Here is a 27975-nt window from a genome sequence, read left to right on the forward strand (position 1 = left end):
AAAGGTATATACCTAAGCCTTTACCGTCTCTCAGCTATTTTCCTCTGTTATTTGAGCCTCTTTCGGAGTACAGATTTTAGGTCCTGAATTCCACTGGGATCCAGCATGATATGACTAGTTTGTCTAAAGCAGTGGGGCCAGCTGGCATATACAGAGGAAAGCACTTTATAAAAGACTCACGTTCTCAAGTATGTTGTGGGACTGACTCATACCCAGGGGTTAATAGGGGAGGGAGAGGACAGACTGGGCATACAATGGACACAGGATACAATGCAGCCTGTGAAGCAGCACTGATGCACACTTCACAAAGTTTAGGTATTTACAGAAGAAAGGCAGGATCAGACTCAAGGAACACTGCAAGTGTGTACAAAAGACATGCACTTATTTGCTCTCATCAATGACAGTGAATCCCATTAGCTTTCCTACCCTTGCCGGATGAAATGTTAGAACATGACAACAGCTGTAGACTGCAGGTTTAAAGTGCTACAGCTACAGAGGGTGCTACTTTGAAATTACTTTACAGCAGCTAGAGACAGCTTCCAAAATTCATGTATCAATGTTAGGCACAGACATTTCACTGAATGCTATATACAAGATGCACAGATACCTTGTGAAAACGCACGGCATTTATTTATGGAAAGTATTGCTCTTCTGGATGGGTATAGTGAGCTCCTGGGAACAGTGCTAATGAAGGGTGAACAGTGCTAATGAAGGTTTTGCATCTGATCTGAAATGTGCTAGTTGTAGGGAGCTTAATGTAAGACTACTTCACAATGTTACTGCCTGCTTAAACAATCACTATGGAGACAGTTTATAAAGTGCAATCATTAAAACTTGGGCTGTCAATATGTTGCACAGTAACACTGTTGTTAACCTCTAGCCCCTAATTCAGACTTGTTGGTTTATCACTGGGGCACATTCTGCATCTCTATGGAAGTCATTTAGATCTGTTACTGTCCAACAAGCTTCCCAAGAAACATAATTTATTTTTATCAACTTAATTCAACCAAATTTAAATCCAACCTTGCAACAGCTAAGTCAATACAATAGCCTGTGGTCGCTACACCTGACCCTAATACTGCAGGAACTCTGCAACAAGTCCTAACTCCCAAACATTTTCAGAGTTATGGCATGGTACAGCAAATCAATTCACCACAAATATTTTATTCTTTATTTGTAGGGATCATAATATGCTTGCTGCAATATGAAAAATCCTTTATCTTTTGTTCATAGTTTAACTCCCAAATGTTTTCATTGAGAATTCTGTCATTGTACAACACCCTAATGTCAATACATCCAACCCAATATAAATGAGCTGTGCCACAAGGCTCAACTCTCAAACATTTTAATTGAGAATTTTGTCATTATACAATACCTTGTGGTCACTACATTTGATCCAGATACTGCAAGAGCTCTTCTTCAATGCCCAACTCCCAAATGTTTTCACTGAGAAATTTGTCATTGTACAAAAGCCTGTGGTTACTACATCCAACCCCAATACTGCAGAAGCGCTGCCGCAAGGCCCAACTCCCAAACATTTTTACTGAGAATTTTCTCATGGTACAATAGCCTGTGGTCACTATATTTGATCCTAATACTGCAGGAGCTCTGCCATAAGGCGTAACTTCCAATCATTTTTATTGAGAATATTATAATTGTACAGCGCAAGCAAATTTAATTTGAAGAACCTTGCCATGTTTTAACTTCAACTAGTCAATTATGTGTCTGCCCTGTGCTAGAAAATGTTGGCCACTATCCTTTCTCTTGACCAATAGATTACACTGTATGTTGCCAGTTCCTTGTTGAAAGGTTTCTGCATTCAGGAAATGAGAAAAAAAAAGAAGTTATGTACTTACCATAATGTTCCATGTGTGTTGTCCATCTCGCCTTCATTCTTAGTAGGTTAGGTTCTGATCTGATCCTCGGATCCGACTTGGCCTTATACACCAGCTCGAGGTCTTTCACTAGCTTGTGGCTATCCCCTATCTCATCATGCACCAGGAGAGCTCCCCAGATCTTGTTTGCAGCTATACAAAGTAATTCTAAAATAAGGATAGCTTAGTACTTAATAGAGCAATTAGGAAGGTCAGAGAACACTAGCATCCAATTGTATCAACTCAGTCTTCCAGGAGCAAAGGGTTGGGGAAGGAGGGTGGGTTGTAAGAATGAAGTTGAGATGGACAACACACATGGAACATTATGGTGAGTACGTAACTTCTATGTGTTGCTGTCCTATCTCACCTTTATTCGTAGCAGGTTGGGACAGCGTCCCTAGCACCATCTTTCTTGGGTAGCTCAAGGGAGAATATTCAGAACTGTGGAACCAAAGGAGGCCCTGTTCCTGGAGGCCAAATCGACTTTGTAAAGAGTGATAAAGTTATGTGGCCTTGCCTATGTTGCTGCAGCACAGATGGTATCAACGGGCACTCTAGCCCAAAAGGCGGAAGAGGTTGCAATTGCCCTTGTAGAATGACCTTTTATCTTATGGGAAAGATCTTTGTTTTGAGATTTGTAAACAAAGGTTATGCAATCTGAGAGCTATTTTTAAACTGTCACTTTAGAAAATGGGGCACCTTTCCTTGAAACTGAAAAGGGTACAAATAGTTGGTCAGATTTTCTGAAGTCCTTTGTCTCATGTAAACAGAAGCATAATTGTCTATGTATATCCAGTTGGTGCAGCATGTATTCTGCCTTATTCTCATAGTTAGAGAAAAACACAGGTAGTTCTATGGATTGGTTTAAGTTAGATTCTGAACAAATTTTGGGTAAAAAGGAGGAGCTTGTTCATATGGATACTCTGTCCCTGTGGAAAAGCATGTAGGGGAGCTTTACTGACAAGGCTTGTAGCTCTGACACTAATAGAAGTAATAGCTATCAAAAGAATGATTTTCAAAGACAAAAATTTGAGATAGCAGGATGATGCTGGCTCAAACAGGGGAAAATCTAAATGGGATAAGACAAAATTTAAGACTCGTGGTGCTGGAGTGTCTCTAATAGGTGGCCTTAATTAAAAGGTACCTTTTATTAAGGCTTTGCATAGTCTGAGTGACATAATATTGAGGCCTGATTCACCTAAATGGAAACTGGATATTGCCACTAACTGATCTTGAATAGTAGCTGCGGCTGCCCCTTCAATGAATAGTTTTGACAGGAATTGTAGAACAAAAGCTACTAGGGCAGAAAAGGGATCAATGTGATTATTTGAAGCCCATAAAGAAAATCTTTTACATTTGCTTGTATGTATCTTTCTCGTTGAAGCCTTATGAGAAGAAATAAGGATTTGTTTTACTGAAGAAGAAAGGTAATGGAGCCTGGCTATGGTTGGAATTATAGCAGCCAAGCTGTCAACTTGAGGGATGGAGTGTTCTTGATGCAGGAGTCAGAAGGTCCGAAATTGGGTTCAAAATCCAAGGCTCCTCCAGAAGATGAAGCCACAGGAAGGAGAACTAGATTTGATGAGGCCAGTATGGCGTGATGAGTATCAAGTCCCTTCCCAAGTAACTGGCTTTCAGAAGAACTTTGGGTATCAATGGAAAGGGAGGAAAGGCGTAGAGGAGACCTGAGGGCCAATCACGTACAACTGCATCCCTTAGTGACTCCCCCGGAGGGGGAATAAGGGCAATGTAGCTGCTTCATTTATTATTTATGGATGTGGCAAAAAGATTGTAGCAAGGCTGGCCCCATTTGCGGAAAATCTTTTCCGCTGCTTCTTGTTTTAGGGACCATTCATGAGGCATCAGAATCGCTCCGCTGAGTCTGTCTGCTATGACGCTGGATTTCCCTGGGATGTGCGTTGCTATCAGAAAGAGTTGGGAGGTGATCTCCCACTGCCGTACTCTCAGGGCCTCCCGGCAAAGGGGGTAAGATCTGGTTCCTCCTTGTTTGTTTGTGTACCATACCACTGACATGTTGTTTGTCTGTATTGCAATAGTTCCCAGTGGAAGAGAATCCTGGAATGCTTGCAATGCCAGAAGCACCGCCCTCATCTCTAGGACATTGATGTACAAATGGGCCTCGTGATCCTGCCAAGTGCCTTGGACTGTCTTTCCCAAATAATGCCTCCCCCACCCTATCTCAGAAGCATCCATTGTCACTGTGGCTAATGGTTGAGGGAGTACAAAGGGTTTACCCAGCATCACATAATTTATTTATTTTATTTATTTGCAGTTTGATTACCGGGGAAGTCCACTGGGCCAAACTGACACATTTTCAGTGGGGGACCAGGGAGAAAAGCTCCAAGATGCATTATACAATTTAGATACAACTGATAGTGAATAGTAAAAATAATATTATGTAGAATAGTTGCTCATAAATGCATTCAATATTATGCATAGTTAAATTCATTAAGCTTGAAGGTAGGGATCATATCATACAGTTTCATTTGAGGAAAACAGATATGTTTTAGGTTTGGAAACAGTTTACATACAAACCTTTTAAGAAAATGTAAATATGCTTTACATACATCAACAATAGAATGCTATTTACAAGGTTGGGCTGTGTGAGGGTAGCTGTAGGAGTTGAGAGCTTAGAGAGAAGCTATATAAATTGTTGAGAGCTTAGACAGGCTCACAGGAAGATAACTATGAGAGTTGCAGAGCTTGGGAACCAGAGAGAGAACCCCCTTGGATTATGTTGGGTGAAGGCAGGTACATTTCCATTTAGTGGACAGGTGTTTGAATAGTTGGGTTTTGAAGTTTACTGAGTTTGTTATGGTTCTTAGTGTAGAGGGAAGGGAATTCCATTTTTTGCCTAGTGAGAAAGATAGGAGAATTTGTCCAGCAGGAAGTTTAGGTTTATGGATAGTAATTAAGTTCTGATTTTCAGATCTGAGAGCTCTGTTGGGTGTATAAGGGGGAAGGATGTTAGTTAGAGTGGGAAATTTTGTTGGGTGAATTATGAGTCTATGTGCAGTAGTGAGTTGGAGATAGTCTAGGTAGTTTGGGAGTTCGAGCCAATTCAGGGATTGTAGGGATGGCAGTGATGGGTGGTATTTTTAGACTTAGATGCAAATTTAGAGATTTTGTTGTAGCAGTTTTCTAGTTTAGAGGTGATAGAGGAGGATAGGTTGGTTAGGAGAGGGGCTCCATATAATAAGGAAGGAAGAGGATAAGTCAAGGCCAGAGTTTGCCTGGTAGAGTTGGAGAGAAAGAGATTATTCCTATACAGCATACCTAGCTTTGGGTGGGTTTTCTTAATTTGTTGAATATGAATATCAAACTTGAGGTGTTCATCTACAGTAATGCCAAGTAGTTTGGCAGAGGGGACTACTTTTATAGGTGAGTTGGTTGACTATAGACTTTGAAGTTGTTTTTATCGTAGGAGAGGGTCTTTGTGGGAGGGAATAGAATCGTTGATTTATCTGCATTGAGAGAGAGGTGGTTTTGGCGCATCCAGTTTTCAGTTATGGAGAAGGCAGTTTGGGTTTTAGTCAGCAATTCAGAGAGGTTTGAGGCAGAGCAGACTAAGGTTGAAGCGCCTGCGTATTGAATGATTTTAGCACCAGGAATAGCAGTGTGAAAGTTATTGATGAAGATGTTAAAAAGCACTGGCCCAAGGATGGATCCCTGTGGTACGCCAGTTGGGGTAGGTAGAAAGGAAGAGATGGAATTCTTCCATTTGACTGTGATCTGTCTGATAGATAGCTGGAGAAACAGGATAAAGCATTATGTGAGAGATTAAGGTTTGAGAGATGATAGAGAAGGTGCTTGTGGGAAACTATATCAAAGGCTTTAGACAGATCAAGTAAAACAGTAGAAACTAAGTATCCTGAATCTCGGGCTTGATTGACAGTTTCTAGGAAAGAGAGTAGAGCTGTTATTGTGCTATGGCCTGGACAGAAGCCATGCTGGGTAGGAGTGAGAAGACTGTTTTGGGTCAGGAAAGGCGCAAGTTGGAGGTGGATGCATTTTTCTAGGATTTTGGAGAGTGGAGTAAATCCACCAACGAAAATCCTTTTTGCAAGATTCCATTATCAAAATCTTGTGGGACATAGGTAATGCCTGCATTGACTACTGAGTGGATAGTAACCACTGGAGAATTCTCATGTGCATATGTGCTAACGGGATCAAAGTTATTGCTGCTGCCATGGTGCCCAAGACTTTTGGGACGGTTCTTGCTTGTGCTCTTTTCTTGGAAAGAAGATTTAGGACTCAACGTTGCACAACTTGTACCCTTTCTGGAGGGAGTTTGGCCATCATGTTTATTGTATCTGGTTCTGCTCCTATAAAAACAATACTCTGAGAGGGCAGCAAGGCAGATTTTTCATAGTTTATTGTGATCTCTAATTGACAGCAGAGCTGCAAGGTGGAGTCTACCATTTTTGTTAGTAGATGCTCGGTGGTGGCAGTTAGGAGCCAGTCGTCTAGGTATGGAAACATTCGGAATCCTAGGTGTCTCAAGTGAGCCGCGACTACTGCCATACACTTGGTGAACACTCTAACTGGTAATGCCTGGCTCCTAGCTGACAGCGCAGGTGTCTCCTGAACCGCCTGTCCATTTTTATGTGGTAGTATGCATCCTGGAGGTCTATCGAGCACATCCAATTTTGTCTTGTCCCAAGAACGGGGTATTGACTGCAGTGTTGCCATCTGGAACTTGGACTTTCTTACAGATTTAAGTTGCTGAGATCTAGAATTAGTCTCCAGTCCCCTGTTTTTTTGGAACTAAAAAGAGGAGTAAGTTCCTGATCCTATTTGGTCTGCAGGGACTGTTTGGGTGACTTTTATCTAGCAACTTCTGAATTTCTAGACTTGCTTGTTCCCTTTGACTGGGTGAGATTTCCGGGATCTTTTTTATATTTGGGAGGGGGAGGGGGAGGGGAAAGGGTATGCAGTAACTTCTGGATATGATGCTTTGTACCCACTTGTCTTTTATCGTCAGCCAGGCTACTGGGTACAAAGATAAGCAGCCTCCGACTGACTCCAGAGATGGACAGGCGGACCTCCATTCTGGAGCACTGAAAGGGCTTACCAGAGGAAAGATTCTTGGTCACCCTGATTTTGCGGACTCCCTCTGCCACGTGGTCGGCATCTTCCATTAGTACTTCCCCCTCTGCCCTGGGGGAAGAATCACCATGTGTGTCCTGGAAAGCTCTCTGGGATTTTTAAAACCACATTTTCCCACTACCTTTCTGACCTTTGGGGCAAGGTCTGGTAGGTAGGGAAAAATGGACTCCTTTTAGGCCCAAACAAGGATGAGTCATCAAATGGGGCGTTCACAGAGGAAGATTTAAAGGGTTCTGCAAAGTCACACAAGCGCATCCAGGAATGTCTCCTTAAGGAAATTCCTGAACCCGCTGTTCTGCTCGCTCCATCTGGTACATAAGAAATCAGTCTCATGGAGGAGTTGACCACTGAATTTAAGCTAGAGAGCCGAGAGTAAACTTATGACAGCCCTTCAGTTACTGAACCTTGTAGAGTATCTCCTAGCTCTTTCAGGAGAGCTCTCTGTAACCTTGTGAAATGAGTCAGGTAATTCAGTGACCAAAAAGTACAGGTCGCTGAAGAAGAAATGCACTTTCCATATCTGTCCATCAGGCGAGACTCCTTGCTCAGGGGATGGACAGAAGATGATGTCTCTGAAAGTTCTTTCTTAGTGGCTGCTGCCACCACCATAGCATCTACCGGGACTCCCTTTGTTAGGAAATGTTTGTCCGACGGGGAGGCAATCAACTTACTTGGCTTCCGAAGAACTGGTTCCACAGAATCTGGAGACTCCCACGCCTTTTGACAAACTAAATCCATAAGTTCGTCGAAAGGCAGACACACCCAAGTGGAGGAAGGGTGAGATCCAAAAGCCTTCAGGTACAGAGACTCCTCCACTGAAGGGTTGGTGGACTTCCAACCGCCTCTCTAAGTATTTACAAGATGTCTCCAAATGAGAAATCATCAATAGGTGACAGTGGGAACCCTTCGGCATCATCGAGGTCTGTATCCAAAGTGATAGACTCCTCTGGGGAGTCTAAATGCTTCCTCTTACATAACCTCTTTTGAAGGACCTCTTCAGAGGGGTACTGTAGAGAGGTTTCAGAAGAGAGGGGGACTCCCTGTGGGGCATCCTGTGGCTTAGGATCTCTGCATCCCTGTGGATGCAAGGGTAGAGAGAGACAGACACCGGTGCTTTTGTGGGAAGAATGTCCAGACCTGAAAGTGAAGCTGCCTGTGGAGACAGCACTTTCCTCATCATCTCGAAGGCCCCCCGCCACTGATCTGAGGAAACCTCCGGCTCCAAGGAACCAGAGGGAATCCCAGGAACCAAGGGGGCCGATGCCCCGAGAGGGAAGTTCGGCTCTGACAACTGTTTAATCCAACTCCCCTCCCCAGACCAGACTAGAGGGCATCAGCTCCTAGATTCGAGTTCCGATGGAATTGAGGACGTTGGAGCAATGTTTGGATCCGATGATCCTGTGATAGGTCTCAGTTTCGATAGTCCCACCAAGATCAGCTCTAGACATTCTGGCTCCAAGGTCGGCTTGTAGGAGGAAATGGTATGGAAGGGAAGGGTTTGGTTGGATCTGAAGCTCTTATGGTTGGTTTTGATAACAGTTTGGTGAGTGCCAGTGTACTTAAGAGTCTCTGCACCATCTGATCCACGTCATCAGACAAGCTCCTGGAAGATCGAGTCATGGGGGAAGGAGATTTGGAAGGCTGAAGTAATGGTGACCTCAGAGTTGGAGACACCGGTTTCAATTCAGGGAACGAACTCCATAATTGAAATTCCACTGGCACCGAGACTGATGAGGCTGAAGAAGAAGGCCTCTCAGAACTGACAGCCTTTGGATCTGGAAAGGATACTTTAGACACTTTTTTGGATGGCTCCAACAGAGCACTAGAAGATGAAGACCTTTTAGCAGACCTGTCAGACTTTGGAGAAGGTGACTGGCCAGACTTTGAAGGACCCGGACCTTCCTGAATCGCTTCGGTGAAGGGGGTTTTCAAAAGGCCTCTTAAGATCAACTTATTGTTGTGCTCCAATAAAACCCTGTGGATGAAAGAATGACAAATTGCAAAGGACTCCTGGAGGTGAACAGCTCCTAAACAATAGACGCACACTGTATATGCCTGTCTGTAATGGACATTTTTTGTCCACATTTTTAACACTTTTTAAACCTGGAGGATTTAGAATCTTTAGAAGACATAATTAGCACTAATCAGAAAAGGAAGCAGCCAACAAAAACTATAGATATCCAAAAAAATTTTTAATAAACAGCAACACCAATAGTAACAACTACTAACAATTTTATTAAACCCAACTCTAATAGAGTAAAAGGGATGGCAGAGCCCTCTAACTTAAATGGGCTATGCCCTGAGGATGTGAAAAGGGAGAAGAAAAGACACACTAACTTAAATGGGTCTAGGTAGTTCTCTAAATCCAATAAACTAGCCTGTAATGATCACAAATGGGAGAAAAGGAAAGCCTTCTAACTAAAACGGGCTGTTTGATTTTAGTTTTAAGCCAAAATAGGGGAAAGAAGGCCTTACGAAAAAATGATGGACAACAGCAGTTTAACACAAGCAGCGGAAAGAAACGTCAACAGCAAATCCAAGTGTTTTTACAGTTAAACACACTAAAAGAGATGTCTAGAGAAAACAATACTTTTTTTTTTCAAAAAATAGCAGAAGAAATTGTACTTAGCCACAGCCAGTGAGAAGGGCACCCAATATGTTTTAACAGCAAATGAGATCTGAGGAGCTCTCTTGGTGCATGATGGGATAGGGGATAGCCACAAGCTAGTGTACAAGGCCGAGTCGTATCCAAGGATCGGATCCGAACCCAAACTGGTAAGAATGAAGGTGTGATATCACATCATCACATTATGTGTTCTATTTTGTACATCCCTGTTAACTGCTTTGTACTGGATATAAACTGATTACTCTGCTATAATTTGTCCTGAGGGTGGAAGCCCACTACACTCAGCTTCACTTCCCTACCCCCAATTCCTGCCCACTCCATCTTACTCTACTATTATACTTCCTACATACACATTTCACTTGGGAATCACATTCCCTAACCCTCCCAAACAACCTTACTTCTGGCATATAAACGCTCCTGTTTCTTTTTACCTAACTCCCAACTTCCATTAAATCTTTTAGTACCATTCCCAACTACCTTTCTCCCTTACATACTGGTTTGCACTAGTTCATCACACTCCTCACTAACAGTACTTCTACTACGACTACTATTATTATTATGGAATGAAGTATATACATTGCATCTTGTACTTTTCCCAAATAAACCTTCACTCCTTCCTATTTAACATCCTCATACTCTAGCCTTTTTAAATTCCTCTATCCTTTACATTTGTGAGAAGACACTAGGACAACCTAACTTATTCCTTCATAGAAAATACTTCTTTATCAGACTCCACCATCACTAAATATCCTACAGCCCTGTTGCATCTTTTTCCTTCTTGATCCCTACTTCTCCACTACCTGCCAACAATAACATATAGATACATTAACTTAACCATGGTACTCCACAGCTTATGCTCTATTCTTCTCCTACTGGACTATCTCTCATCCTACCATGATTGTGTAATAGCTCTCAACATCTCTCCAACTCTGTCCCAACCACCTAGTCATACGTCCTCTCTACACACTCCAAACATCACACTAAGCCTATTTAATGATGCATATCACCTTTATTCAAGGCACCAGAGTTTCAAACTACGTATTCAGAAAATGAATGCTGAGGGAAAACCCTGCTGTTCTATTTACTTTTTAAATGAATTACTGTAATATATAAAAATTTTCCCTGATTTTGGGCTTTATTCCCCTAGGTATTTTTGGCTTTGTCCGAATTCTCAAACAAAGAAATTCACAGGTATGTTTTCTTGTATTTAGGCATAAGAAAAAATCTGCAAAGGTGCCATGCATTTAAAATTGATTAAAATAAATACAGATGTGTGATCTGTGAAATATTAACAATTATACAATTAAGGGCTTCAATTACTACAAAACTTACACTCTGATTGGACAGCCCAATCAGCTTGCTTACTGTATATTCAGCTTTCTTTACTGAAGAGAGTTTGGTAGCTGTGCAACAGGGATATTTTAACTTTTTTCAGTATGACTGCAAAACTCAGAGTTTGCAACTGCTCTAAAGTATGCCTTGCTATGAGTGCTAACTGCCAAACAAAAATCTGGGCAGCAAAGCACTCTGCAGGCACATTTGTCTGATCTAGATAAAAAAAAAATGAGTCGGAATCATCATATCTCAGCACACAACTGTGGTCAAAGCCAAAAATGATAGTCAGATTTTACAGTACTGCTCTTATAAACTTGAGACAGATAGAAAAACAGTTTGTGTTATCATGCATTTTCAGATGATGTAAAATCCAAAACTGAAATGTTTATCATTATTCAATGACTACAATCCTCAGTAATCTACTAGAAAACCACAAGTTATATGAGGAACACTTTGGACATTCTGCAAAAATCTGGAGTGTTGAAAGGTACGGTCAGAATACCAGGAGTACAAACAGTTCCAAGAATACAACAGCATAATGCTTTTTTTTTAAACTTATAAAGCATGCTTCATAAATTTATTTTATTTAACATTTGTTGACCGGGAAAGTTTGACTAGGACAGATCCTATTCTCAGCACAGGCCCGGGGAGAAACACACCAGACACATGTCTTTGGAATGTGGGAGGAAAGCAGAGTACCCAGAGGAAACCCATACGAATGCAGGTAGGACATGCAGACTCCACACACAAGGTATCCCAGCTGAGAAATGAACCAGTGAACCTCTTGCTGTGAGGTGACAAAGTTAACTGCTGCACCTCTGCTCCACATGTCTAAATGTATAAGGAACAAGTTGTGAAAGATCAAGTCCATTTACCCAATGCCATTATTTAAAAAAGAGAAGCAATTTATTTTTTTTTAATAGTGTCATTATATAATAGCAATAATCCACTCTTGTATTTGCGTATTTCAAGATTTACCAGCAGCTGGCTTTACTTACTCAAACCAAGCCAACCATAAGTAAACCTTGAGACACCCACACTTAGTTGTGGATTACTGCTAAAATATATAATATTTTGAGAACAAAATCATGACAAAGATTAGTTTGAGGGGCCTCTTTCGGTGCACAAAAACTTCTGAAAGAAAGCACTAAACAGTGCCCTAGCAATAAAAACAGAATCATGGCAGCATAACTCAACAGGTTAACCAAACACATACTTAAAACTGGATTTAAGGGTAAAAGTGGGCTTAGCTGATGAAACGTGATGGTCAGCAGGCACAGAAGGAAAAGGTACAGAGGAAAAAAATGGCATGGCTCTACAGTGAATAACTAATTCCCGTAAGGATGTAAAGGTGGTCAAACAATCCACTGCAAACTGCTGCTGAAATCTGTATTGAAGTGAATGTAAATAAGTATTCAGTATTAACAGTTTGACAAAGGCAGCATAAAATCTATTGCTTTTTTTAACAGCACAAAATGTTGTATGTGTTAGGCAGGCCAAGGAATATTTAAACTGTTTAAAGCCTATTATTCACAGTGTCATGTTTGTGACCATGAAGTGTTTACACTGTTCAAAGCCTACTATGCATGACATTACTAATGGGGAGTACTGTGCTACCTTTGTTACTTTTCCAGCACAAAATGCTGTACGGCCTCTGGCAGCCCACAGAATTTAAGTCACTGTGTGTTGTGCTTGACAATATGGCTGCGTGTTCCTTTTTCCTTAATGACTACACAGCGCAATATGGATTTTTTTACACTGCTTAGTTACACTTGATATTACTTCTGTGGAATAAGGTGGTTGTGTGTTACTTTTCCCGTGAGTTTTTGCATAACTTAAGTCTGTTACACTTGATATCACTTCTGTATTATATTGTGGCCAAGTCTGTTACCTATAATATCCATCTGTTTTTTTGTAAGCATGTCCCACAATGTTCTCTACTGATAACCAGTTGCAGAAGTGTGACAAATTTTCCATTACAGTAGCTGGTTGCAAAATGGACAATATATGCTTAAAGTTTTTTCTTCAGCTGAATGCAAATGAAACACTACTGTATAACACTGCTTTTAAAACAGGCATTACACCACAGTAACTTGCTTAACCTGACAGAGACTTTTACAACTCCTGGGTATGTATGCCCAAGAAATACAGAGACATCACTTTGATCAGGGTCATGCAGTACACATCAATGCTATGAGAAACTTGTCCATTTCTTCTGGACTTGGCAGGCGTGATCACAAGCTGAATACAAACTTAGTAAAATGACACAGGCAATGTAATGAAAATGGCTACTGCTTAACACTACACTCTCTGTAAATGTGCACGTTTACCTTGTCTATGAAGCTGTCTTCTCCCTAAGTGAAGCAGGAAAAGAAAGAAAAGTCAGTTGAAGATAGACAAACCTTTTACCCAAAGAGAAAGTCAACATTCTAACAAGTGGCAGAAGAACTTATGCCAAATGGCACATTAGGACATAAAAGAACATACAGGTTAGGTCTGCACAAACCATGAAATACAGCTGAGTCAGATGCTCACTGTAGCAGATCTTTGAGAGCTTCACTCATCAATACTTAAACTCATTTACTTCACCTTATATCTAATTCCTCCTCTTGAAAACCTCAAAGTGTTTTCAGTCTGTTTAATGAACTGGTCAAGAAAATAACTACGTAAAATGTACACTCACAATTTAACTCAATAGCTGCTCTAGAACAAATCAATACGTGGCCCTATACTTTCCGGGTATGTGCAAGATATCACTAGGTTATTTTTTATTTTTTATACATAGAAAGTGTTTTACTTTCACCTTCTATGCAAACGTACTAAACAATAACAAACTACCACCCTACTGCACTTGCATTTACATCTAGTATTAGAAGTAAAAATGCTACACTTCAGGTACACAGTCTTCAAACTGGATGTTTACTTTAATCTACGTTCCTTTTCTATACAGTTCATGTTACGCATATTGTCTTCTGCTATGCTGCAGTGCTGTAATCATGTCTGATGTACAATCAGAATTCTTCATTGAAAACACTACCTCTTTTACTTTCTTCACAATCACACTTCAGAGATGTGCACAAAAATGTGTCTGTCTTGTTTTGTGGGACTGACTGTGTATATGAAATAACAGGGCTATTACATGATCTATGTGAAAATCACTGAAATGACTTGTTGTGGGGATGGGAGTGTGTGAGCGTGTGTGCATATCTGAAAGCAACAAGTTAACATAAATTGCTGTGGTCATTTTTTTATTTTACTGTTCTTAAATCAAATAGCAGAGATGCACAAGAAGACAGACATCTCTTGGGAGTAAGGGTGAGGTGGCATGCAAGTACAGCAATTACATGATCACTAAAGGCTTGTCAGGGGCCTGTAAGTGTGTCTGACAGCAGCAAGATTTTTTATTTTTTATTTAACATTTGTTGACCGGGAAAGTCCGACTAGGTTCCACAGAGCCTGTTTTCAGCGGAGGCCCGGGGGCTTTTAGAAATGCATTTAAGACTAAACCCATTTTTTTTCAGTCGTTACTTTATTACTTCAATTTCACAGCTTTCCTAATGCAACAGGTTTTAATTTCATACAAACCAAAGAAGAACCAGGAGTAGGCTGCAGATTCCAGTATAAAAATTATTTATTGTAGAACAGACCACAGAATAAAAAACATAAGTGCTTTCATAGGTGTGTACCCCACTTCATCAGATGTGAATATGTTGCATCTTAACTTTCATTTTATACTCTGAAAGCACTAGTCACATGCTATTAAATAATCACATGACCCAAATATTTAAAACCATACATACATGTATGCATGAAATACACACATAAAATTCATCTAAAGAAGGGCCTTTTCTTTAATATAGGCTTCAGGGGTACATAATCATTCAGGCCATGTGCACTACCATTATTCCTAATGGAAATGTCAGTTTTTTATACATGTATTTCTTTATATGAAGTCTTTTATATATGTATTTTTGTATGAAATTATTCTGAATATATTGCTGCTATTTTTTATGAGAGAGTATATTGTATATAGGGCATATATGTATTTATGGCTTTAAATATTTGGGTCGTGATTATTTAATAGCATACTAGTGCTTTCAGAGTATAAAATGAAGGTTAAGATGCAACATATTCACATCTGATGAAGTGGGGTACACACCTACGAAGGCGCTTATGTTTTTTATTCTGTGGTCTGTTCTACAATAAATCATTTTTATACTGGAATCTCCAGCCTACTCCTGGTCCTTCTTTGGTTCGTATGCTTCCAGACTCTTTTGGCTTTTTAGACTTGGAAACCTGCTTTTGGTGGCAGCTGTTTTTTTTTTACTCTTACTGAGGTTTTAATTTCAGTTAACAGAAAAAAAGTTATGTCTTACCATAATGTTCCATCTGTGTTGTTCATCTTCTTTCATTCATCACCGATGGGTTCGGTTCTGAGCCCTTGGAACAGAGTCGGTCTAATACCAAGCTCGCTCCAGCCAAAAACTCTCGAGCTAAGCTTCTACCCACAATGCCCTTCTCACTGTTACCTCAGATCAAGTTTGCCCATGTTATACAAGTAAAGCAGAGGTCATTTCTGCGCAAATGCCCTAATACACCACTTGGACACACAGTATCCCCCAGGAGACTTTGGCAGGGGAAGTCGGGTGGGAAGTGATGAATGAAAGAAGATGAACAACACAAATGGAACGCTATGGTAAGAAATAACTTCTTTATCTGATGATGTTAATCTTCTTTCTATTCATCACTGATGGGACAGAATCACCAGCTACTTTATCTTTGGGTGGCCCTTATGGAAGAACGTTCCTGAGAACCATTCAGCCGAAGGCAGCTCTCCCTCTAGACACCACATTCAATTTGTAATGATTGATAAAAGTATGAGGTTTAGCCAAAGTGGCTGCTGCGCAAATGTCATCCATAGAAGCCCTGGAATGGAAAGCCACATTAGTTGCCACAGATCTGGTGGAATGGGCTTTAATATTCTGAGGCACAGGTTCTTTTGCAAATGAATAAATGAAACGTATGCAGTCCCTTAGCCATTTTGATAAAGTGACCTTAGAAACAGAGTTTCTCATTCTATGCCTAGAGAAAGAAATGAACAGTTGGTCAGTCTTACAAATCATTTTAGTTCTGTCCAAATAGAATCGCAATTGCCTGTGTACATCCAAGGAATGTAGGCAGTATATCTCCTTTATTAGAAAAGTTAGGGAAAAATACTGGAAGATCAATAGACTGACTGATGGAAAACTCGGAAACAACTTTGGGAAGAAAGGATGGGTTTGTCCAGAGTGATACTGTGTCCTTATGGATAATTAGGTAGGGTCTTTGGTGCACAATGCCTGCAATTCAAACTCATCTGCTTGATGTGATGGCTACCAAGAAGAGAGATTTCCATGACAAGAATTTGCTGTCACAATTCGCTGCGTGTTTGAAGGGGTATTGGGTCAAAGACTGGAGGACTAGTCTGAGGTTCCATGGCACTATAGGCTGTCTGATTGGGGGTCTAATGTGAGATACTCCTTTGAGAAAGGTTTTGCACAAATGCAGTGATATGAGCAGAGTACCATTCAATCCATTATGATAATTAGAAATTCCTGCCAGATGTACTTGTATGGTAGGGGCTGCAGTTCCATCTTCAAGAAACGTAGACAGGTATTGTAAGACCGCTGTGACTGGAGCCAAAAAAGGATCTAGCATCCTTTCCTTTGACCAAATAGAGAACCTTTTCCATTTGTCCCGATATAGTCTTCTGGTGGATGGTTATGAGAAGCCAGAATTATATCACACACAGGAGAAGGGAGGTCATCCTGGCCGGCAACTAGCGAAAGTGTAGAAACCAAGCTGTCAGCTTGAGACTGGACAGATTTGGATGGGTCAACCCTTGGAGGTGAGAGATCAGATCTGGAAAAAGATCCAGAATCCATGGTGGGTACAACAGATGAGGTCGAAGGAAGGGGAACCAGACTTGTAGAGTACAAAATGGGGCTAGGAGGATCATCTTGCATTTGAACGGAATGGCTTTCTTTAAGAACTGTGGAATCAGAAGAATAGTGCGATAGGCATTGAGAAGTCCACCAATCGTAAATCAGAGCATCCCTGGGGGACTCCCCCTTTGGGGGGAATAGGGCTAAACAGCTGCTGCATTTGTTTGAAGGGGAGGTTGCATCAAGGGTGGCCCCAACGGCTGAAAATTTCTGCTGCTACTTCGGGATTGAGAGACCACTCATGGGGCAAGAGAATATCTGCTCAGCTTGTCCGTAATCACGTTGGAGCTCCGCGGGATATGCATTGCTATCAGAAAGCGGTTGGAATTTATTGCCCATTGCCAAATTCTCATGGCCTCTCAACACAGTGGGTAGGGATCTGGTTCCTCCTTGCTTGCTGATATACCAGACTACTGACATATTGTCTGACTGAACTGCAATCTTTCCAGAGAGGAAGACCGGATGGAATGCTTGCAACGTTAACAGCACTGCTCTCAGTTCCAGAACATTGATATGCAAGTCTGCCTCCAGTGTGGACCACGCCTTGAACTGTCTTTCCCTAGAAATGGCCCCCCCACCCTATCAGGGAAGCATCCGTGGTCGCAATGGCCATGGGCTGAGGGGCCTGGAATGGGCGGCTCCAAAGATCTGTGTCTGGCCTCATCCACCAAAGAATGTCCTGTTTGCAAGAGTTGGTTATCCAGATCTGAAAGCATAGGGGGTGATGATTCGGGAACCACTGAGAGAGAAGAAGCCACTGGAGGATTCACATATGCAGTTTCACAAGAGGCACTATTGGTATGGAGGCTGCCATGGATCCTAGGACCTGAAGAACTTCTCTCGCCGAGACTTTGTTTTGACAGAGTATCACCCGGAGCTGAAGCCACAACCTCTGCAGTCTGTGAGCTGGGACTGACACCAGACAGGAATGAGTGTCGAACACTGCCCCGATGAATTCTAACTGTTGGGCTGGAGCATGGTTGGGTTTCTCCCAGTGCACAGTTATCCCCCAAATTTCTGCCAGAGAAAGGGTGTATTGCAGAGCTGTTACCAGAAGATGCTTGATGGGGGTGGTAAGGAGCCAATCGTCCAAATATGGAAACACCTGGAATCCTTGCAGTCTCAGGTGAACTGTGACCACTGCCATGCACTTCATGAACACACTGGGGGCTGCAGAGAGACCGAATGGCAGGGAGCAAAACTGGTAATGATTAGCTCCTAGCCAGAAGCTAAGCAGAATCCTGGATTATTTGTCCATTTTGATGTGGTAATACGCATCCCAGAGATCTATCGAGCACATCCAATTGCCCTTCCTGAGAAAGGGGAGGATGGACTGAACTGTGACCATCCAGAATTTGGTTTGGGCAACATGTGTGTTCAAACTGCTGAGATCCAGGATGGGTCTCCAGTCCCCTGTCTTTTTTGGCACCAAAAAGAATCTAGAGTAAAATCCGGATCCACATTGGTCTGGTGGGACTAGTTGGATGGCTCTTTTTTGATATAGTTTTCTTACTTCTGAAGCTGCTTCTTCCCTCTGACTGGGTGGAACATCGGGAAGTTTTGTTGGAAGTTTTGGATAACATATGAAGGGAATGGTGTAACCTCTGGTAATGATGTTCTGCATCCAACGATCGGTGGTGATAGAGAGCCAGGCAGGTTGGTGCAGATAGAAACGACCCCTGACTGCTTCCATAGGCAATCAATCGGGCCACTCTTCAGGAGCACTGGTAAGGCTGTCCAGAGAAGGGGTCTCTCGAGCCTTGGTTGCGTGGACGCCCTCTACCTCAAAAGGGGCGTCTTCCAGAATTGTTACCCCCTCTGCCCCTGGGGGAATCATCACCACGTGCAGCATGGAAAGAACCCGGAGATTTTTTTGTGCCACATCATCCCACTCCTCTGATTCCTGAAGAAGGAACATTGAGGGTTGGAAAAATATAGGCCTATGGCAGACAGGGTCTTACCGTCCTGCTCACATCTGGCCAGAGTGTCCGTTACCTTGGAGCCAAACAGGGAAGATGCTTCAATGGGAGCATTCAAAAAGGAAGACTTGACGGGATCCACGAGGTCACAAATGGGCATACAGGTGTGTCGCCTCACAACCATGCCTGAACCTGCAGCTCTAGCCACTCCTTCAGGTGCATGTGAAAGTAACCTCCTGGATGAATTGGAGATTGATTCTAGGGTTGTGAGCTGTGAGGCAACTTTGTCCCTCACCTCATCAGGCACCTGTCCTGCGACTGTTTCAGAGAGTTTGGAAATCAAGTCTCTTTGGAGCCTCATAAAATGTGCCAAGTAGTTCAGGGACCGTATGGCAAAGGTCGGTGAAGCAAAAGCTCACTTCCCCAATCTGTCCACGGCCCAGGACTCTCTGTTGTGTGGGTGGACAGTAAGACTCTCTTCAAATAGGTCCTTTTTAGTGGCTGCCGCCACCACCATAGCATCGACTGGTAAACCTCTGGACCAATGTGGGTGTTCCTCAAGTGGGGAGAGAATTTTGTTGGGTCTCCAAGGGATCGCCTCAGAGTCAGGGTTCTTACAGGCGCACTGCACTACGAGCTGAACTAGCTTGTCTGCAGGCGGGGTCACCCAAGAGGTAGAAGGCCGGGCGTGGAAAGCCTGCAGGAACACGGACTCCTCAGAAGTATTAGTGGGCTTCCAGTCACCCCACTGTTTCAACATTTCAAGGATGTCTCCAAAGGAGACATCATCAGGAGGTGACCGTGGGGACCCCTTCACCATCATCAAAATCCGTGTCCTCTGTAAGAGACTCCTCAGGTGAGTCTACGTGCTTCTGCTTGCATGATCTCTTCTGCAGGGGCTCCTCGGTGGGGGCTAAGGAGGACTCGGAAGAGTGGGTACCCTTGTACAGTGGGTTCATGCAGCTTCCCTGCCTGGAGTCCTGGGGAGGTGGCCTGTGGCAGCTGTAGCTCAGGGTGAGAAAACTGGGGTTCTGATGTTGGCGGAATGCTTCCAGAAGCAAGAGCCCTCTCCATCTCACGGAAAGCAGGTCTGCCCGAACAGGGATGGGAGCCCAGAACTGAGAAAGACAACCTTGGAACCAGGGGTCACACCCTGCTCCGTCAAACCCACTCCCACGGATGCCTCAAAAGCAGGATCGGAGCAGACAAAACACCTGGTACCGAGGACGGAACCGAAGAAATACTCGGAACCGTGCCAAACAAAGAGCTCGCAGCCCAACCACAGGATTGAGGAAGGACTGGTTCAGTAGGAACAGAGGACCAAAGGGACGGTCCTAGAACCAAAGTGAGGTCCACTACTGGCACCGAGATGGGGAGGTTCCAAGATAGATGTCAGAGCAGAAGGCTTTGGAACCAGGGTGGTCAAAGGAGGAGAATAGGGTGGAGAGATCAACCCAAATCCCGATGGGGGATGGGTCCTGGAGAGCATGGGTATCTCCCTGGCTGCCAGCAGCTAGTCCACAAGATGCACCACATCGAGTTCTGAAAGGCTCCTAGTGGATACTCCCAACAGGGAGTCTGGTAGATCTAGGAATGGGCTATACACGTGGCCTAGGAATGGATCTACGGACAGAGAGTATCGGGTCTATGGTGCGGGGTCTACCAGCACTGAAGTCTCAAGTTTGGAGACTGGAAGCAGTGGAGTCAAATCTATTGTAGTCAGAGCCATAACAGAGCTCAGTGTCGAAGGGCCACTTGGAGCAGATACAGCAGGTTGAGTCGTCATTGCAGAGATAGGCATCGAAGGCGTGCACTGTGCCGAAGTGACACCTGGTGCCCAAGTTCTAATAGGCAGGTTTATGGTTGGTGCTGGAGATGGTATCGGAGCTGAAGCTGGCGCCGATAAAGTAACAGTCGTCGTCGGAGCTGACAAGGCAGACTTTTGTACCTTAGGTATGACAGACATTCCCTGGTCACCCGAGGGTGAAGAGGGAACCAAATGGGACATTTTTTATCTTTCCTAGGAGGGGTTGAGACCTCCATCTCAGAAAGGGCCTCTGAAATGGGCGATTTAAGTAGGCCCTTTAAAATCAACTTATTCTTGTGCTCATTCAGAGTGCGCTGGTTAAAACTTTGCCAAATTACGCAGGGAGGCTGCACCGAAAGATTGGGCAACCCCAAGCAATAAACAATCATCGTGAGAGTCACTGTTAGGAAGTTTACCCTTACACAAAGTACAGTGCTTGAAACCTGAAGTACCCTTCTTGTCAGACATCATGACAAGTTAATAACAATCAAAATCTTCAAATACAATGTCAAATCCTATTTAGTCTAGTCTAAAACTAAACAAAAAACACACAGTATCTATCCCAAGAGCAGAAACACACAACTAGATAGAGAAGGAATACCAGCTATGGTTTTCAAGGAATACCACAAGAGTAAGGAGAGAGGGCCGTACCACCAATGGTACTTAAAAGATTACCAAACGGGTAAGAAGGAAAGAGAAAACGGGGTAAAGCTAACTATAAAAGTGAAGATCAATGAATATAAATCACTAACGATAAGTGAGTCAAACAACTTTCTTACAAAATATCAAAAAATTTCCACTTAGCTGAGAGTTCGGCTGAAATATGGCTTTACGGCTACACAGCAAACGAGATCTGAGGTAACAGGGAGAAAGGCATTGTGGGTAGAAGCTTAGCTCAAGAGTTTTTGGCTGGTGCGAGCTTGGTATTAGGTTGACTCAGTTCCGAGGGCTCAGAAGCGAATCCATCCGTGATGGATGGAAAGAAGATTAACAACATCAGATCATGCAAAGTTTTACTATTTCTTTCAAGCAGTGAATATGTCCTACATAAATCATAAAACAAATTTTACTTGTGTAACATACAAATGAAAAACACTTTTTGTCCCGGATTCTCTTGATTTCAGAAAAATGAACCCATTACACATTAATGCAAATTGCAGGTATGGTACGCTTCTTTGCTCCTGGGGACTGGAGCTATCTGTCTTAAATCATTATCTTAAGCTGCATACTAAATGCTCAACATTACTGCAGTTGAACAAAAGGCTCAATCTATTTCCAGGAGTTAAATGTTAGTCACTCATTTATTGAGCATCATAATGCCCCTTGTGCTCCTTGCTGATGTTTACAGTCTTCCTTCAAAGCCCCCCCATCCTTGTTCCCTATATACAATGACATGCTGTACATTAAAAACAAGCTCATTCCTTCTTTGTCCCCTGTTCACTCCTTCCTTTACTACATTCAGTCCCATACTTCCCATTTCACTAAATATCTCCTATTTGGTCTATACTGTATGGCTTCCTTTTCACTCTTTCTTAAAGTCTTCCAAATCTCTATCAACTTCTCTGTTCTATGAACATGACTATTTCCAATGTCTGGTCTCCCCTTTTTTGGCTGCTAAAAGTATCACAGTGAACACTGCCTTAGAATACCTGGTTGAGAAGAAAAATGAGATTGTTTCAATTCCCATTGTGACCTAGTATCTTGGATATTAAACTTTTCAAATCCTGTTTAAATCTTCCTAATTTCTCACGCATTTGATGTAAACCCAATCCACCGTCTGCTCAGATAAACCAGCAGATCTGCCTGACTTCAGGTATCTTTTTGTATACCTTAGCCAGAGTATATAAAGTATTTGCTGAGACAATTCCAAGACAATTTTCAAAATGTTCTAATTTTAGTAGCAGTTCTCTGTAACACACATCTCTAACCACTTTTCCCCAAAAATCTCCGTTGCTAAGCTTCCTGCTAACTACTAAGGTGACCTATTTTTAACCTTTTTTTCACTTAGCAAAGCTTGGTACAGCCTCCTCAGTAAGTTTGTTTTATTGGTTTCTTTTGTTCCAGCTTCTATGATTCTGATCACCTCTGGTACTTTATTTTCAGATTGCTTCATCTTCTTATTAAGTTGATCTAAGATATCATATAGACAGTCTTCCTTTCCAATTTGTTTTCCTTTTTAAATCTGTTCATTTCAATGTTTTGTTACTCAAAAATGTACCTTCTTTTCAGTTTTGTACCAATTCCTCAACATCTGGGTATCTAGCCTAAGTACTATTTCCCTAATTTGATGGGACAAAACTCAAATCCCTTGGCTTACAATCTAAATGCACTGCACATATTAAGTGAAACTTCCCCATGTAACCAAGCAATCTGATTTGACAATAGCACTTGCCCAAAAATCAATCCTGTTTACTTGTGAACAGTCTTGCATTTCCCCACCCACCATGTATTTCCACTGTAAGTCAAAACTGACAATTGATATTCTATATGTAATTTATCAATCTTAATTTTGTGGCTTTAAAATAATCCTCCAAATGAGGAAGAGCAATCCCTTCTTCTTCCCATGGGAGAATCATTTCCTTTCAATCCACCCTTGCCATCTTATCCTTTCTTGTGGATCTTGATATAAGCTTCCTCTGTTTCTTCCAATATTCTGCACCCAGATCATATGGGAAAGCCTGAGCTACATATACAATTTGTGGGACCACAAGTATCAATTACTACATGAACCTTTTGGTCTACACTAATTCTTATTGTTCCCCATCTTTGTATCATCGCATCTATTTTAGTTATCTCCTGCCAAGCTTACTTGAGGTATTCACTTGGATCCTAAGTACCTCATTTTTGAAAGCCCTACATTAGTGGGAAAACTCTCCAAATTACATTGAGGGCATATAATTTATATGGGTCACTTTTGTTATATCATCACTGATTTCATATTCTCAAAACTGTGTAAATCTGTTACATGAAATAACTGAAAAATCCTCTTAAAATGACATTTTCAAACATGGCAATCTTTCGATCCTGACCATATCAGTCCATCCTTTTATTGATGACTGTCTAATCTTCTGAGACGGAAGTTTCATGTATACGGCAAATAACAGTTTTAACAAGGAACTTTTATCTGTTAACCTGCCATTAATTTTCATCCTTGCTTGTGAGACCTCAATAAATGGCATTTGAAGGCCCATTTTTCTCAATATCCTCCACAGAGAGCTCCAGTCTACCCCACATGTTTCTCAGTACATAACAAAACATATACCGAGGTCCAGCCCAAAGTGCACATACTGGATTCCAATAAAACAACGGAGATCAGGAAAGCTTCAAGCTCGACGTAGTTAAAAGTTTTAACATATATATATATATATATATATATATATGCAAAAAAAAAACACAGGAAAAATATTTTGTGTACTAAAACAAGAAGTTATGTACTCACCATAACGTTCGATGTATGTAGTCCATCTCGCCTCACATTCTTACCCGTGGATTTGGAGCCGAATGTCAGCTCCAACTCGGCCAAACTTTTTTAGCTTGAAGTCTTTCTATTGACTGGGCTAAGATGGTATCCCATGCTGCACTGCTCTCTATCACCAGATCTAGTTTGCTGCGAGCACCAGCACTCATTCTCCATGCATAACACCTAAGGAATGGAAGAACAAACCAAGAATGAAGGGAGCGCTGAAACCAGACCTAACCTCCAGATCCTCAAGGATGGGGGAAGGAGGGGGGGTAAGTAAGAATGTGAGGCGAGATGGACTACATACATCGAACGTTATGGTGAGTACATAACTTCTTGATGTTATGCAGTCCAGTCTTGCCTACATTCTTACCCGTGGGACAGCGTCCCCATCACCTAAATACTGCGAGGCTCAGTGGAAAATACTCCTGAGCACTGTGGAACCAAAGGAAGACCTGCCCCTAGATACCACATCCAACTTGTAATGAGTAACAAAGGTGTGAGGAGATGCCCAAGTAGCTGCAGCACAAATATCATTCATAGACAATCTGGCCTGAAAAGCTGTAGATATAGATACAGCCCGAGTAGAGTGAGCCTTCACCCGGAACAGTAAATCTTTACCCCCTGAGGAATAACTGAAAGAAATACAACTGGAAATCCACCTGGACAACGTGACTTTGAAGACAGTAGACCCAATTCTGTTTTCCGAAAAGGAAACAAACAACTGATCAGATTTTCTGAGGTCTTTCGTTCTGTGCAAATAAAAATGTAATTGTCTGTGCACATCCGACTGATGAAATTTGAATTCTGCCTTGTTTGAGAACTGGGGAAAAAAACAATGGCAATTCAATAGATTGGTTAAAGCTACTGACTGACACCACTTTGGGAAGAAAAGAGGGGTTCAGTCTGAGAGAAATCCTGTCCTTATGAAAAATCAAATAAGGGGATTCGATTAATAAAGCTTGAAGCTCCGAAACGCGTCTGGCTGACGTGATGGCTACTAAAAAGACAGTCTTCCAAGTTAAGAATTTTAAATCACAAGTGGCTGCAGGCTCAAAGGGGGGTGAAGTAAGACCCTGTAGAACAAAGTTTAAGTCCCAAGGCATAACAGGTTCCGATACCGGAGGGCGAAGTAACAAAGTGCCCTTCAGGAAAGCCTTACAGAGTCTATGTACCATCAGGATAGGCTCGTTTGCAACATGAAAGATAGAAATCGCTGCCAATTGGACTTTAATGGTTGTGCCGCTGAACCCTAGTTAAAGAGCATAGACAAGAACTCCAATACAGATGAAATTGGAGCTGAGTAAGGGTCAATCTTTTTGGCATGCGCCCAGATTGAAAACCTCTTCCATTTACTGTAATAAATATTCCTGGTCAAGGGCTTATGAGAGGAAGATAAAATATGAACCACCTCTGGAAAAAAATGATGAAGCCTAACTAATGATGGAAGTGGAGTAGCCAGGCTGTCAACCGGAGGGTCTGAAGAGAGGGATAGAGCTGCCATGACATGTGTGTCAGTAAGTCTGGTTGTGGGTCCAGAATCCAAGGAGCGTCAATGAGATAGGGATGGAGAAAGGGGAACCAAATTTGACGAGGCCAGTGTGGGGCAATCAGAATCATTCTGCTTCCCAAGGATTGTGCTTTCTGAATAACCCTTGACAGCAAGGGGACCGGAGGAAAGGCATATAGTAGACCGGAGGGCCAATCGTGGACTACAGCGTCCCTGGGTGACTGCCCCCGAGGAGGGATCAATGTGAAGTAGCTGCTGCATTTGGCATTCAGGGGGCTGGCACAAAGGTCGCAGCAAGGCTGACCCCACCTGCGGAAGATCTGTTCCGCAACTCAACAGTTCAGGGACCACTTGTAAGGCATTAGAACAGCTCTGCTTAGCCTGTCTGCGATCACACTGGACTTCCCCGGAATGTGCGTTGCCACCAGAAAATGTTGGAAAGACACTGCCCACTGCCACACTCGCATGGCCTCTCTGCAAAGGGGATAAGACTTGGTTCCTCCCTGCTTGTTCAGATACCACACCACTGACATATTGTCTGAGTGGATTGCAATAGTCCAGAGAGGAAGAAAACACTGAAGTCCTTGCAACGCTAATATCACAGCTCTCATCTCCAAGACATTGATATGCAGATGCATCTCGTGCTCTTGCCACGTGCCTTGGACTGTCCTGCCTAGATAATGTCCCCCCACCCCATCTGGGAGGCATCCGTGGTCACCGTGGCAACCGGGGGTGCAGGAACGAAGGGCTTTCCCGCATTCAGGTTGTTGGTGGGAAGCCACCAACTGAGATCCTGTTTGCACCTATCTGTGAGTAGAATAGGGTGAGAAAGTGGAAGACGTTGAAGAGACCACTGGGCAAAGAGTAGCCACTGAAGGAGCCTCATATGTAACTTTGCCAGAGGGACTAACATAATTGTAGCAGCCATTGTCCCCAACAGTTGGAGGACCCATCTTGCCTTCACTCTTCTCAGAGGAAGCAAGGCGTGAACTTGTTGTAGGACTCTGATTCTTTCCTGTGGTAGGAACGCCCGCATGAGGACGGTGTCTAGTTTAGTAGTAAGCATCCTTGAGGTCGATGGAGCACATCCACACTTCTTTTCCCAACAATGGGAGAATAGACTGCAATGTGACCATTCAGAACTTGGACTTTTGCACATGGGTGTTCAATTGACTGAGATCCAATATGGGTGTCTCAGGTCCCCTGTCCTTTTCGGCACCAAAAAGAATCTGGAGTAAGTACCTAATCCGATCTGGTCTGAGGGGACATGTTGGATGGCTCCTTTTTCTAGCAGCATTGAAATTCTGAAGCTGTGTAATCCCTTTGACTAGGTGGAACATCCAGGATTTTCTTGATTGGAGGGGGATTTGATGAGAAGGGGATGACATATCCTCCGGAAATTATTCGTAGAACCCATTAGTCCTGGATGATGTCTTGCCAGGCCTCTAGGTATAATGAGATTTGACCCCCGACTGGCTCCGGAAACACACAGTCGGGCCTCCCATCAGGAGCAGCGGCAGGGAGAACCACGAAAGGAATCGCAGTCTCCCGAGTTGCGGGGGCCTCCTCTGCCCCTAGGACTGCATCTCCCTGAATAACCACCCCCTCCCCTGCCTCTGGAGGGGGGATCACCTTGTGCACCGGGAAAAAAACTCTGATTTCTTGAAACACATTTTGCCACCCCTCTGGGTCTTGGGATAAGGCCTAGAGGGAAGGGAAAAACGGACTCCTACGGCAGACAGAGTTTTTCCCTCTTGATCGCATCTGGTGAGAGTGTCTTTCACCTTGGTTCCGAACAAAGAGGAACCATCAAAAGAGGCATCGGTGAATGAAGACTTGAAGGCCTCCGCGAAATGACAAAGGCGCATCCAGGCCTGCCTCCTAAGAGCAACTCCTGAACTTGCTGACTTCTCGCTCCTTCGGCTGCATAGGAGATTAGCCTCATGAAGGAGTGTGCAATGGAATTGAAGGTAGACATCTGAGCGTAGGCCACTGCCTCAGAAACGTTACCTGTGAGAGTATCTCCAAGCTCCTTGAGGTGATCTCTCTGGAGCCGTGTAAAGTGAGATAAATAATTCAGTGACCGTAAGGTAAAGGTTGCTGAAGAAAAAGTATGCTTCCCGTACCGGTCCATGGTCCTAGACTCCTTGTTAGGGGGATGGATGGTGGAAGAAGTCTCGGCTAATTCTTTCTGAGTGCCAGCTGCCACCACCATGGCATCCACAGGGACTCCCTTGGACAGAAATTCCTTATCAGTAGGAGCAGACAAAAATTTATTGGGTCTCCTGGGGACTGGTTCCATAGAGTCAGGGGTTTCCCACACCCTTCGG

At 42.9% G+C, this 27975-nt stretch overlaps 1 protein-coding gene across 1 annotated transcript in view; it reads right to left on the bottom strand.

The window, feature by feature from the left end:
• The window catches only part of OCRL (OCRL inositol polyphosphate-5-phosphatase), a 2544778-nt gene that overhangs the window by 892374 nt on the left and 1624429 nt on the right, over window positions 1-27975 (bottom strand). Inside the window, exon 19 of the mRNA XM_044057236.1 lies at window positions 13296-13319. Within this exon, the coding sequence (XP_043913171.1) occupies window positions 13296-13319 (24 nt within the window). The remainder of the gene's footprint in view (window positions 1-13295; window positions 13320-27975) is intronic.

Source organism: Protopterus annectens, chromosome 15.part0 (assembly GCF_019279795.1).
Source record: "Protopterus annectens isolate FY-2018-M chromosome 15.part0, PAN1.0, whole genome shotgun sequence".
NCBI classification, from domain to species: Eukaryota; Metazoa; Chordata; order Ceratodontiformes; family Protopteridae; genus Protopterus; species Protopterus annectens.